General features: G+C 33.3%; 2 protein-coding genes across 2 annotated transcripts; both read left to right on the top strand.

The window, feature by feature from the left end:
* Nucleotides 1-7,878: 7,878 nt before the first annotated feature.
* Nucleotides 7,879-9,138, top strand: LOC107434033 (uncharacterized). The gene is made up of 2 exons (XM_016045443.4): nt 7,879-8,283; nt 8,418-9,138. The coding sequence occupies exons 1-2, from the start codon at nt 8,017-8,019 to the stop codon at nt 8,946-8,948; spliced, it is 798 nt and encodes a 265-aa protein (XP_015900929.3). The 5' UTR covers nt 7,879-8,016; the 3' UTR covers nt 8,949-9,138.
* Nucleotides 9,139-9,862: 724 nt separating this feature from the next.
* On the top strand, nt 9,863-14,725 carry LOC107405230 (casein kinase 1-like protein HD16). The gene is given in 13 exon segments (XM_060812777.1): nt 9,863-10,096; nt 11,062-11,165; nt 11,243-11,460; nt 11,976-12,101; nt 12,186-12,259; nt 12,343-12,412; nt 12,517-12,572; nt 12,786-12,857; nt 12,973-13,067; nt 13,192-13,258; nt 13,583-13,712; nt 13,823-13,908; nt 14,048-14,725. Coding segments are annotated over 13 exon segments (1,377 nt in total). The 5' UTR covers nt 9,863-10,064; the 3' UTR covers nt 14,295-14,725.
* The last annotated feature ends 503 nt before the right edge of the window (nt 14,726-15,228 follow it).

The raw sequence follows: 15,228 nt of genomic DNA on the forward strand, positions 1-15,228 counted from the left end.
GGCTAGTGGCAAAGGGTTTCAAACAAAAGGAGAGAACTGACTTCAATGAAATGTTCTCATCTCTTATCAGACATGCTTCAATTCAAATTCTGTTATCACTTGTGGCTCATAAAGTGTTGGAATTGGGGCAACTTGACATCAACTAAAGAAAAGTTGATTAGTCAAATTAAGATTAGAAAACTAGGTTTAATATCAATTTTTGTTTTAGGAAACAAGAATTTGTACTTTTCCTATAAATGGGAGCACCTTTTAGTTGAATAAAATAGTTTAAGAATTTTTAGTATAATCATGACAATTATTCTCCTAGTTCTCTAAGAACTACTGAACATATCAAGCTTTGCTTGTGTGTTCAAACCCTAGACTTATCAATAAGTTTTCCATTCTCTATTGTGGCATGATCACTATACTAAAGTTCTTAGTCATAGGTTGGTTAAGGGTTGATTTTCCACTAAAACTTGTCTTATAACAATCCATATTTTATTTGTTATGGGTTTAGGAATGAGTCAATGTAAGTTTGTATCAATTTGGTATCAGAGCCCAATTTTCTAAGAATAGATTTTATCTATCTTACATTTATTAGTTTTGTTTGTTTGATCATTATGTAAGAATTGCTTCGTATTTTTCTTCTTGTCATCCTTGCCATCCATATTTAAGAAAAAATAGAAAATTTTCATTTGTTTTCTTCTTTGGCCTATCATCCAAAGTTTTTCTTTGATCATTGATATTGTTATTCTTGTTTGCTTTGTTCTTGTTGCTTTGTTCTTGTTGCTTTCCAAATTCTTCCTTACATAAAAAGAAATTGCATCAAGTATCAAAGTTCCGAAATTCCCCAAAAAACTCTAATTGTGTGATTTTTTAAAAAGTTTTTAAATTTTGAGCTGAAGAACAAATCGATACCGATTAAAGGCATAAAAATTCTTACTTTGTTGCTATTCTTTAAAAAAATCCAGAAATAAAAAAAGAATAAATTAAAAATCATTGGAATTCATGTTGTTTGAGTTGCTCGATATTGTGGTTGAGTTTGTTAATTTAAAAGATTGAAAGATCAATTTTGCATTTAAAACCTACGATTCAAGGAAACTACATGACCAATTCTAAAATATTATCATTCAAAATTTGAGTTTATTTTATTTCACTCTTATTTGGCCAAATTTTTGGTACTAGTGTTTCTTATTTGATTCTTGCTTTCTTTGCCATAGTTTAGACTTATTGTTAAGTTTAGTTTGGACTTATTTACAGAATTTGAATTAGTTAAGTTTGTAAAGAACCAAGTAGATTTAACTTGAGTAGTAAATTGCTAGAATGTTAATTCATTAATGTTAAAAGCCAATTAATTGTGTGAAACAAGAGAGATTGACACTTTGACTGAGTGATACACATGAAGGAGTGAATTAATAAGGATCCCTTTATTTTTACCACTAACAATCAGCAAGTAAACATGTCCAAAGACAAAGAGGACACATCAAGCTCAAAGATAGAGATTGATGCCAACGTATTCACTACCTTGATGAGAGATATGCAGCGAATGGTTAAGGAGACAAAGCAACTTAAATTGCAAGTAGATATGAATTCTAGAACATCTATATTTCGACAACCTATTCGGAATGTACCATAAGGAGGATGTGGTAGAGAAAGGTATAGACAAACCGGAAAGAAGTTTAAAGGTGGTAACTATGGAAACAAATTAGAGGATGAATTGGAGAAGGAAGTCGAGTCCTATGTAAGACAACCACGTTGGAGGACAAGATAAGACTGGTAGGATGATTTAGGTGGCATGAAGTTCAAAATTCCACATTTCAAAGCAAAAGGGATCCATAAGTATACTTAGAATGGGAGTAACACATGGAAATGGTATTTAAGTGTCAACACTTTTCAGAAGCCAAGATGGTCAAGCTTACTATCCTAGAATTTGGAGAATATGCCATAAAATGGTAGATCAAGGAGTCCATAGTTCGAAGAAAAGCATGTCGACATCCAATGGAGACTTCGAAAAGATGAAACAAATCATAAGAAAAAGGTTTGTCCCTAATCACTACTATAGAATGTTCTATTAGAAGCTTGAGTTTTTATCATAGGGTAATAAGAGCATGGAGGATTATTACAAAGAGATGGAGGTTCTAATGATGGAAAAAGGATCCTAAAGCTACCATGGGGCAGACTTGAATAAGGAGGTTACCAGCCAAGTTCAATTGCTACATTTTGTATAGATGGATGATATCTTGCATATCACTGTCAAAATTAAGCAACAATTAAAGAGGAATGGTACTAGCACCATATGGTCGGGGAGATTTTCAATGAATCAGTGGATGTCAAGTCCAGCAAGTTAGAGATCAAGTCTCATATGTGAGAAAGTATCCAGGCCAAAACAAGATGAAAAAGCACCAAATAGTTCTAATTTTGGTGTTAAAGCTGAAACCCCTACTTCAACCAAACAAGTTAATAAAATTGACCCTATCTCATCTAGTAATTGAGATATTTTTATAGTTTAAATGTCAAGGTAGAGGGTACATTGCAAACCAATGTCTGAATAGAAGAATCATGGTACTTAAAGAGAATATTGAGTCTAAGGATGAAGAAGATGAGTTGGACGATGAGTCAAAGCCAGCGATGGAGGACAACATTGATGAAGATGAAGAAGAGTCTCAATGCAAGTACCTGATGAAGGAAAATTTGGGTTTAGTTGCAAGAAAAGCCCTAACAGTTTATAACGATGAAGATCAAGTAAAACGAAAGAACATCTTTTATACTAGATACCTAATTAAAGGTAAGGTATGTAGTAGATGATTGATGGAGGAAGTTGTGCTAATGTAGCTAGTACCCTTATAGTTGAAAAATTAGATTTAACAATTACAAAGCATCTTGATCCTTATAGATTACAATAGTTAAATGATAGTGATGAATTTAAAGTTAATAAACAAGTAAAGATAATTTTTTTAGCATTAATAATTATGAGGATGAAATGCTTTTTGATGTTGTACCTATGCATGTAGGACACATATTATTGGATAGACCTTGACAATTTGATAGGTATACTAAACAACATGGTCAGGCAAATAAAATTGTGTTTTCGTACAAAAGTGACAAGGTTGTGCTAATGCCATTAACTCCAAAAGAGGTTTTTGAATACCAACTAAAGATGCAAAGAAAGAAAGAGGCTAAACAACAACAAAAGTTCAAATTCACCATTCCCACGACTAAGAGAGATCACATAGCCTCTGTACATAATTTTCACCATGCAGTCGAACCACATTCCAAAGGTAAGTTAAGTAAGTCACCATGTGGTCGAACAACATTCCAAAGGTAAGTTAAATAAGTCCATGAGTGAGGTAGAAAAAGAAAATAAAAAGAAAAAGAAAAGAAAAAGAAAAAGGAAAGAAAAAGAAAGAGAAAAGAAAATAAGGGTTCTATGCAAAAACAAGTGAGATCAAGATAGCTTTCATATATAAAAAGCCTATGTTTGTAATGATGTATAAGGAAAGCTTATTTAAATCATCTAGCTAACCCTGATAACCTTGTATTTCCTAGTTTTGTAGCTTCTCTTTTGTAGAAATTTGATGATATCTTTCTCGAAGAGATACCAAATGGACTTCTATCAGTTAGAGGAACTTTGGTCAAGGGGCAACAATTGCTAACCAACCAACATATAAAAATAATCCCGAGGAAACGAAGCAGCTTCAATCTCAGGTAAATGAATTGTTAGAAAAAAGGTTATATTAGAGAAAGCATGAGTTTATATGCTGTTCTAGTGTTATTAGTCCTGAAAAAGATGGAACATAGAGAATGTGTGTTGATTGTAGGACTATTAAAAATATAACTGTTAAGTATAAGCATCCTATTCCTAGATTAAATGATATGCTGGATGAGTTATATGGTACATGCATATTTTTGAAGATTGACATTCGGAATGGTTATCATCAAATACGCATAAAAGAAGGTGATGAGTGGAAAACTGCCTTTAAAACAAAACATGAATTATATGATTGGTTAGTTATGCTAATTGGATTAACTAATGCTCCTAGCACTTTTATGATAGTAATGAACCATGTTTTGCGTGCTTTTATTGGTAGGTTTGTGGTTATGTCTTTTGATAGCATTCTTGTACGTAGTAGGAATTTAGAAGAACATGTTAAACATTTTAGGTTAGTTTTAGAAGTTCTTAGAAAAGAGATTTTGTTTGCTAATCTTAAAAAGTGTAATTTTTGCCAATTTAAGCTTGTCTTTTTAGGTTTTGTAATACATACTCTAGGTATTAAAGTTGTTCAAGGGAAGGTTAAGGCCATTCAAGAATGGCCATGCCAACTTTAATCAGAAACATTAGCTTTCACAAGTTGGTTAGCTACTATAAAAGGTTTATCAATGTGGCAACCATAGAATGACATGGCAATGTCATATAGCGTCCTTTATGACATTTGTGCTGATTTGATAAGCTTTAAGGCTGAATTGACTTTTCTTTGTGTCCAAGATATTAATTAGTTTCCAAATTGTAATTAGGAATCTTAATTATTTTTGCATTTATTTTATATTAGGACAAGTATCAAATTAGTTTCCTAATTTGCCTTAATCATGTAAATTAAATCACTTTTCCTAATTTCAGTTAAAGAAAGATTGATTAGTCAAATTAAGATTAGGAACTGGGTTTAAATTAAATTACTTGCCCTAATTTCAATTAAAGAAAAGTTGAATAGTCAAACTAAAATTAGGAAACTATGTTTAATGTCAATTTTTATTTTAGGAAACTAGAATTTATACTTTACCTACAAATAGGCGCCCCTTTTAGTTGAATAAAATAGTATAAGAATTTTCAGTATAATTGTGTGAGTTATTCTTTTGGCTCTCTAAGAACTATTGAACTTATCAAATTTTACTTATAGCATTCAAACCCTAGACTTATCAGCAGGTTTTCCATTCCCTATTATGATGTCATCACTATACCAAAGTTCTTAGTCACAAATTGATTAAGAGTTGAGATTTCCATTAAAACTTGTCTCATAATGATCCATACTTTGCTTGTTACGAATTTAGAAGCGAGTCAACCTAAGTTCATATCATAAGGTTCTAAAGAAATTCAAAATGAGGGGTGCTGAAACAACTGCCACACCTTTTTAGCACCTCATTTCAAATCATCGATAGCTTAATGTCCTAAAGATTAACAAGAGATGGAAGATATAACCAGGGTTCCACATGCAAATATTGTAGGCTATAAAATGTAGTTGATGGTTTGTACAAGGACCAAACATAGCTTATACAATGAGTTTTGTGAGTAAATACATGAGTAAGTATGTTGGACTTCCATACGAGAGAGGTAAATACAACTCTAAATGTTTATTGGGTTATGTGGATGCCGAATATGGTGGTGATAGAGACAAGAAAAAGGCTCTAATAGGTCATATCTTGATACGAACCTAGGACGACCTGCTCCTAAATCCGTATTCATTAATGGTGTTTTAGGTTTTCAAAAGAACAAAGACAATTCAATCTCACAAATAATTTTCTGTACAAAATTCAAGCGTAATTCTTATTGAAAAATAAGCCGTTAAATAGACTACAAAGTCACAAAATAAACCCTAAAAACAAAAGAAAAAACCGGCCATACAAAGTAGTTTCCTATGGTGGCCAAATTCTCATTCATTTCCTAATCTAATTTGGATTAATTAATTCCTTTATTTTGAATTAAGAATTAATTACTTTACAATGAAAATAATAAAATAATAAATTTCCTAAACTTATTTGTCCAGCAAATAAATAAATAAAAACCAAAAAGGAGTGGTAATTTCCTAAAACAAAAAGTAGAATCAAATTAGGAAAACAAAAAGTAGAATCAAATTAGGAAACTAAAACACTAGCTTTTTGACTAAATTGACTTCGACCATTTTTTGATCAATTTGAGCTCCAAATCAGCTTCAATATGCTTTTTAGGATGCCAAATAAGCTGATCATGAAGTCCCACACGTTTTCCTTACTTGGAAGAAAGAGAAAAAATCAACTCAGCAAAATACAGTAAAGCCAGCACAAAATACAGTAAAAACCGGGCAAATCCATGCGTGCACAACCTGTTTGTTTGCCTTTGGAGCTGCATTGACTTGATTTCAAGAATTATTAGACATATGAATTGAATCAATAAAGATTTAGAACCATTTCATGCTGCCCGAACTCCTAGAAAGTACCAAAACCGCTACCTAAGATCATATCGGCTTCCACCACTTGTAAGCTCAAAATAGGCCTTGGTTCTTCGAGTATGGACAAGCCCTGATTTTGTGCTTATGTGTAATAGCTGACTTGGCATAAGGCTAGCCTATATAAGTGCATTATGCTGTTTGTTTAAAGTGCGGTCTGTGCGAGATCTAAGGTGAGCTGAGCATTCTTTCTTGGAGTTGTCTAGAGAGGACGAGCCTCCATTTAACTTTTTCTATGGGATGCCATTGATAAGATGTTTATAAGCTTAAATCTATATTCCTCTTGAAGATTAATACAATCTAGACTCCCTTGCTTGTCTGTGGATATAACTTGTTTCATTGACAGCTGAACAATGTAAATCTAGTGTGTTTGCTTCTCTTTCTACTGTTTCATCTTGTTTTTCTTTTATGTTTCTGGTTTCCTTTGTGTTTTCTGATCCTGTCTTGTTGATTTTTTTATTTAAGTGTTTATTTAACTGCTAAAAGCCTTACAATGTTATATAATATATATATATATATATTCATGAAAATCACACTAATTATAGGATTAGAACAAGATGATAATAATTCTCAGCAGAGAAAAACCAGATACTAATAATTAATTGAAAAGAAATAACGGACATGGCATTATATTTATCCTTAGTATCTCCGATTGCTATATATATTAGAGTATAATATTAGAAAAGAAAAAAGTAGGTCAAACATTTATAATTTTTATACTATATTAAATTATTTCTATTTTAAAAAAGGTTTCTTTTTTATTAATTGAGATTTTAACACCACATCTGATTGAACCAGAATATATAAACTTAATGGCTGTGAATCCATCCGACCTTATCCCAAAAGATACTATTTCAAAATTTTATATTATTAGTAAGTGTCAACTAAATATTTATATCATCTCAAAATAACTCGCCCTAAATATCTTTATAAAGATCACTATTTTAGCATTGCAAACTTTGCTTTCAAAAGTCTCATCGATGGAGTAGATAAGAAATTGGAGTCCCGTCCTTCAAGTCGACTAGACATGCAAACTGCAGTCTAATTATTTATATACAATGATTTCTAATTAATTAATGTGGGAATTGACCCAATAAGAGAATATCCCATCCAACTCACCCAAAAGACAACATATATCTTTAAAATGTTCTCCGTTTTTAATGCACTTAAAGCCTATTAAACACTTTCCACCGGGAAAAATATATATATATATATATATATATAGGTCCTACTTTCAAGATTTGGTGGTTTTTAGGAAGAGTATGGATTCAAATAAAAACTGATGATTATCATAGGTCCTACTTTCAAGATTTGGTGGTAATTCATCATTTCCAACTTATCAAAATAAAAAATTAACAAAAATCGAAAACTACTACTACACTATACAAAAATATTAAAAATGCCCGAAGCTTTTTCTTCATGAAAAATTATATGGCGAAGTACTGCCAAAACTAAGACCAACCAGACATCTAAAAAGGGGGCAAAGTAAAATTGGAAAATAAGAAATTGCTTTAACCAAGTCAGTAAAGTAATTTGTGGCGGCAACCGCTTAGGTTGGATTGGTTGAGATTTCTAAGATACCACTTTTTTTTTTTATTTTGATGAAATTGATTTTGTCTCTTATCAATTGATTGGAGACCGTCTTGTCGTTTAGAATGTAAAAACATGTGGAGTCAGAGGAATACATGATTTATGACCACATCCTCCATCCAATTGTTCAAAGGTTCCCACCACCTTCATTTGCTTTCTATCTCTTATTCCCTTTTTACAACCACCACAACTCTCTCTCTGTATTATTCAGATTTTCTTTTGCAATTACATTCTCTCTCCCTCTCTCTCCTCCATGGCCAGCAGTGACTATTTTCTCAGTCTTCTTGGAGCCATGGATCGCCTTTGGTTCCATCAAATTATTCTTCTCTCACATCCCACTCCATTAATTTTCCCACAAAGCATACAACCAGCTCAACCTTTCACAGATTCTTTTCCATCTCCATCTCCATCTCCAAGCCTTTCCTTATCACCTCTTGATGACGAAGAACTTTCATCTGAGTTTTCACCAGTTGGGGACGAAGAAAACTTTTCAGGATTACCACCAAATAGTACTCTAAAGGTATAATACAGATATTATACATATATATATGTCAGCAGGCTTAACTGTCTGCTCTCGTTTCTCTAGCTCTCTGAATTTAATTAGCAATATTCGTTTTCCCTTGTTAATATTTCCGATGCTATATCTGTGATAAGGATGACTCCAACTGTGAAGAGGAAGTAGATGATGATGATGATGATGATGATGATGATGATGAGGAGGAGGAGGAGGAGGAGTGTACCAACCAGAAGCAAAGACCAACAAGATCAAATTTCACGTCACCGTTAGCTGAGAATATGAAAGATCCAAGATATTCAAGGAGGAGGCTGCAAAAATCCATGAGTTGCAGGACCATGGGAGAGCTGGAACTTGAAGAAGTAAAGGGTTTTACGGATCTAGGATTCATATTCAAGAAAGAACATATGAGCCCGCGAATGATGAGTTTACTACCGGGACTTCAGAGACTTGGAGTTAACAAAAACAAAGAGAAAACCGATGAGATAGTTGGAATTGAAGCCGAAGAGAAAAGAGATACTATTACGAGGCCGTATTTATCTGAAGCATGGCTTATAAAGAAACCCAACTCTCCGTTACTAAATCTAAGAATTCCAAAGGTCTCTGCCGCTGCTGATATGAAGAAACTTCTAAGGTTCTGGGCAAGAAATGTTGCATCTGAAATTCAGTAATAAAGAGAATGACAAAGAAGTAGTATTAGACAGAGCAACAAAGAGAGTGAGGGTGTGACTATGCCGTATATGAGATACCTAAGAGTAAGTTTTTTTTCCGCCGACAGCTGCAAAACTGTAAAAAGAAAGAAGTATAGTTTCAATGTCAATTATAATTAAATGGAAGATGGGATTTCTGTCTCTATTTTCATGTTCTGTTTATTTCTTTATTAATATTTTTAAGTGAAATGCCATTCAAATATTTTTTAGGGGCAAGAATGAAAGGGAAAAAAAAAAAAAAAAAAAAAAAAAAGAAAGAACAGACAACCTAATTCTATAAGATATGCAAAATTTAGCATCCTTTTTCACTTATATGTAACCGTCCTGCCCCTCCAAGAAAGTAGGGAAAACAAAGACTTTGGGGTTAAAAGTAGAAAAAGCAAAAAATAAATTTTCTCAATAACAAAATAAAGTCTATAAGCAAGTAACAATTGAAGATAAGGAAACAAAAAGAGGATAAACATGGGCAGGACATCACGACTAAATCTTTAATATTAAACCATACAAAACACCTTACAGGCTTGAACTTTTAATGTAGTATCAGAATTTGAGGCTTATATAACTTGATAACTACTTTCATGCGGGATAGATGGAAGTGAAAATAATTTTTTGAATACTCACATATAACAAGGATTGAATTATCTTCTACCAAAGTTAAAACCCAATTTTTCTTGAAAGGCTCAAGCCATTCCCGAAGGGGTTTTTTCGATAACTAACCATTTTATAATTGCATTTTAGAAAAATAGTATATTTTTTTATTTTTTTAAAAACTAACCAATATTTTACCTGTTTGGACTAAAGTACCCTTATCTATATTTTTTCTTTTCTTTTTTTTTTTTTTGGTTCTTTTCTCTATCAAAAAGCCTTTTATTTTTTTTGGTTTCGGTTTTGTTTTTTCACTTTCCCTTTGAAAACGTTTGAAAACACAGGTAGGGCATATGCACATCTTACCATCCCGGCCACGTCCTCGTCCTCGTCCAGAAACGTTTGAAAGCCTTTTATTTACTTAAATTTCATTGCTTTTTGTTTTCTCTGTCTTCATTTCTTATTTTTTCAGAAACATTCGATTTGGATTGGATGTTTCAGATTCAAGATTTTTATCCCACGAGGTACGTGTTTGATGATGCTTTACCAGTTTCCCAAAACACCATCTACCCTCTGTTTCGGTCTCTTTTTGATGTTTTTGTGGTTATGGTGCATTGGTAATTTGGTATCTATGAATCTGTGTTCGTGGGTCGAGATGTTTGTATGAGTTTTTCTTTTCTTTTCCATTTTTTTTTTTTGGGCGATGTATTTTCATCGCTTTTTTGGATGATCGTTAAGCTTGTTGGTGTCCGATCGAGGAGTTTTTGATTTGTGTAGGTTCAAGTTTTCGGTTTTAGGTGGTTTCCAGTTTGAAAATACGTGCTTGAGCAAGTGCTTGTGGTTTTCGGATAATTTGTTTTGTATACCCAGTTATGATTTTTACTTGATATATGATATGCATCCTTTTTTTGGTCCGATGAGTTTATGGAGAAGTAATGGATGATCGGATGTTTGGGCTAGCTGAAAATCAATTATAGCTGTGGTTTAAAAGGACAAAAGGGGTCGCTGTAGTTGGATTGAAAGTATTCTGCAACAATTTTCAGAATATAGACGAGTTCAACAATTTAATTTCTCCTGGACACTAACTTGATATTCGATTGCTGTGATACACATTGTATTTTTGTGATATAAGATGATCATGGTATAAGGTACGGTGATATAAGATGATCAACGCACAATCTTTGTTGTTGTTTGATTATAAGGGGATTAGTTAGACCTGTAAATTTTGTTTCCAAATATTTTGTTAATGGGTTCAATAAATGTGTTGTTCATGAAATGGAGAAAAAGATATAAATTTTTAATGAGGACTGGTATACATGTGATTGTGTGGCTTAAGACCTAAATTTATGTCCAAAAGCCCCTTTTAACCGATTAAGCTTCTAAGGTTTGCAATTCTTTTTTATTAGGTTGAAGTTTTAGTTGTCACTTTTTCCAAAGTTCTTTGGGGTTGGTTAAGAAAAATCTATATTGGTTTTGGGCATGAAAATAGAATGCCAGATCTGAGAAGTGGAGTTCGGCGATCAAAGAGAGTTAATAATGTGCAGGAGAATCCTGCTGTTATAGTTCCACCTACTCGCCCTGGTGTTGCAAAAGGTAATGTCTCCAAAACCAAGTCTTCCCATTAAGTCTCAAAAATCTGCTTGCCTAGGCTAATGTTTGCCCAAATCCAGGGCCAACTGGTAGAGGTAGAGGAAGAGGGACCAGAGCTATGAATCAAGGTAAGAATGCCAAGCCAATTGGTGCTGGAGTTGGTGGACAGGGACACACAGGATTGGACTTGCCAATCGGAAAGTTGGTTGCTGTTCGTGATGAATTGGTTGCTCAGAAAAGTGCAGAAAAGTTGGCTGCTGCTGAGGATGAGGGAAGCACAAGTCCACTTCCTGAAAGGGTACTATTTTGGCCTTTCTGCTCTTATCTGCATATTGCAAATTTTATTTCTGTTGCTTCTTGTTTTGTCCTGTTTTGTCCATTTATATATTGAGGTGACAGTCTGCCAATTTTCAGATGCTTTGCTTTCTAGACCACTCTATAAGAGGTCATGGTCCTGTAAGTTGATTTAGACTAATTAGGCAAACCTTTTAATCTCATGAAATGTGTTCTATTTACATTGTCTGTTTTATTTTACCACATTTGATTTGCTTTTCATTCCATTTGATTAGAAAATGTATGAACTGTATAGTTTCCTGAGACAATTTCTCAAATCTTAAAAAAATTCCCAGAGGAGGTTTGTGTAGTCTCATTTCCTGATGCGTACTGTTATAGTTAAACTGTATTGTTTCACATGTATTATTATGTCTATTGCAAGTTATTAACAACTTGGTTATTATATTTATCTCCACATAGTTTGTGGATTAAGTTTATATTTATATAATATAAATCATGTTCTATTATTTGCATTTGCAGATACAGATTGGCAACTCCCCAGTGTATAAGTTGGAGCGGAAGCTGGGAAAAGGAGGTTTTGGACAAGTATATGTTGGAAGAAGGCTGACTGGAGGCAGCGGTTGCTCTGGGCCTGATGCCTTTGAGGTCATTCTTGCATGCATCTCTTGTACGTTAGTGCAAGCAAATTGACTCTGTTGCTTATTGCAGTTTTTCCATACCTTTATGTAGGTTGCTTTGAAGTTTGAGCATCGAAACAGTAAAGGTTGTAGTTATGGGCCTCCTTATGAGTGGCAAGTTTACAGGTAAAGAACATTTTCTTCCTTGGTGTTGTTAATGCCCAACTTTTATTACCTAACTTGTCTTTCTGTTTCAAAACATAATGAAGCACTCTCAATGGCTGTTATGGACTTCCCTTTGTTCATTACAAAGGTCAACAAGGAGACTACTATATCCTAGTCAGTTTCTCTTCTATATCTGTTAATCTTCAAATGTGAGTTTATGTTTAAAATGTTCTTCTTCAGTTGCAGTTTATGATAATTTTCCTTGATTTTGAATGTAGGTCATGGATGTTCTAGGCCCAAGTTTATGGGATCTTTGGAACACTAACAACTAGATGTAAGAAAGTTTCTTTACCCTCTCCCTTATTATTATTATTATTATTATTAGTATTATTTATTTATTTATTATTTTTTTATGTTTTATTTTTACTATTATTATCATTATTTTGTGAGGCCGGGGGTTTGGGGGGTGTGGCGCAGAAAATGAGATAGTTTTTTTTTCCCCATCCCTTATGGTGTTGGATCTCATAATTTATTTGCTCATCTAAAGGCTATCTGAAGAGATGGTTGCTTGTATAGCAGTGGAGGCAATATCCATTTTAGAGCAGCTTCACTGTAGAGGGTACCTTGCAATTGATTGCCTTATTGGTTTTTATTTTTTTATTTTTTATTTGTGTATATATATATGTATATATATCTTACCTTCTTAATTCATGGTAACTTAATTTCCTTTTCAGCTTTGTGCATGGAGATGTTAAGCCAGAGAACTTTTTGCTTGGTCGACCTGGAACATCTAATGAGAAAAAGTTGTATCTTATAGATCTTGGTTTGGGTAAGTTTTCTTTGTTATACAAGCTATAGATTAAAGAAATGGAAATACCATACCAGGAGATGTTTTCTGTACTCTATATCTTGCAAATTGTGAAAAAACTGATGCAGTTCTTTTTCTCATTTAGCTTCAAGATGGAAAGATGCATCATCTGGTAGTCATGTTGATTATGACCAAAAGCCTGATGTTTTTAGGTAAGTAACATGTACAATTGGTGATCAGGTTGTTAATATGGTCCACAAGAACTCAATAAAAAATATTAAACAGACTTTATCTTCAACTATCCTAAGAAAATTAATTGAGAATAATACTAAGAGATCTGAATTTGAAATATATTAACATCATTTATTTTTCCTTTAAGTCCTTATATTAAAAAATATGTTGTCTAATAATCTTTATATATCGTTCTTCTTTCTGTTAACATTAGTTTATTTCTTTAGCATATTATTATTTTGCCTCTTCAACTCAATATACTAGTATCGTTGAATAGCTTGATATGTTTTATGTTTTTCTGATAGGGGAACTGTTCGCTATGCAAGTGTCCATGCTCATTTAGGCAGGACAGGGAGCCGGAGAGATGACCTTGAGTCTCTTGCTTATACTTTAATATTTCTTCTTAGAGGAAAACTTCCCTGGCAAGGTTACATTGTAAGTTCATTTTAGATATCCATTGTGCATTGCCAATTGCAACTTTGTCTGCTAGACTGCAATTTTTTTTTTTCTTGTTTATAATGCTTGGATAAATTTTCTTGCTGCAGAGAGAGAATAAAGGTTTTCTTGTTTGCAAGAAGAAGATGACAACTTCTATAAATGAATCTAGACATTGGCTTATCTTATCCTACAAGTTGAGACACCAAATTAATATATCTAATGAGGATTATTCTCTTATAATGTGCTTGACTTTTTACTGGCTAAAGAAGAAAACAGATATTGGTTGTGCTGAAATTCCCTCTCATTCATATCCTTATTTCATTTGACTGCAGAAAAGAAGATGGGGTAGCTGCTGGAGTCTCGGATCATGGAGAATGGGAGGATCAGTGCTACCGAAAGCATCGATCCATCACTCTTGGGTCAATAAAGGAATTCAATTTTGACAGCACAAAGTCAGAATTTTCAGATAAGCCTACCAATGGCTCAGAGTGGTGGGCTAATGAAAAAGTAGCTGGAAAGGAATCTAAGCCTGGCAACGGTTGGACTTTCTTTCCCATTTTGCAGCCAGGAGTCAGCTAACGTAGAAAATATTTCATCATAGCTTCCCCTCTGTGAAAGGACTTTGAAATCAATTGGATTTGCAACTGTAAAGCAACTAACCCATCTGTTGTAAATCTGGAGTTATACAATTTTGAAGATACGGCTACAGCTTGGCAAAACTTGGGATCAAATTGTTGTTGGATGAATGGATGGATTGCAGAGATGAAAGAACTGCTTATGAATGTGTTAGGAGCAGAAACAAGATGCAGAGAGGAGATAATTTTCTAGGAATTAGTGTGAGTATTGATAGAGCATTCTTTGTAATATTTCTTGATGTTATACAAAGGGATAGCATTCGCTTATAGGGGGTTTTGTTGTGGACTACTTTTTCTTGTAATGTGTAACAATAAAAAAATGAAGAAGCTCATATTTCCACATTTTTTAAGAGACCTCTAAATCATTTGGTGATCTATCTTGTTCTGTGATCTAGAATCTTGCTTTTCTTGGTCTCGTAGATTTGGTGATGCTTTATTCCATACCCGGAAAAAACCCTTCATCTGGGAAGCATTTTAGAGCTAATAGCGTTAAAATGGTGTTAAACTGCGTTCAAAAGCAAATTAAGTATTTATAATTTTGCTATTAGATCATTAAATTTGTTGAAGTATCTTTGATTTATAATGCTTTTTATTATTGGGGAGCTTCATAAAAGACTAAAAGGAAAATAGCACCATGGTAATGCTATTGAAATATTTCTCCAAATAAAGGCCATAAGTTAATAAAATAGTGAAGCTAAATTGAGATAAATCAAATCCATGACATGTAGGGCTGCTAGAATTGAGATGGTACTGCAAATATCTAACAAAACTGACACAGGGACCATGTTTTCCTCCTGGCGGGAATTTTTTTACTTCTGGAGGAAAAAATTTCCTCCAGGCGGAAAATGTTTTCCTCCTGGAGGAAATTTTTTCCGCCA

This window comes from Ziziphus jujuba, chromosome 11 (assembly GCF_031755915.1).
Source record: "Ziziphus jujuba cultivar Dongzao chromosome 11, ASM3175591v1".
Taxonomy (NCBI): Eukaryota; Viridiplantae; Streptophyta; class Magnoliopsida; order Rosales; family Rhamnaceae; genus Ziziphus; species Ziziphus jujuba.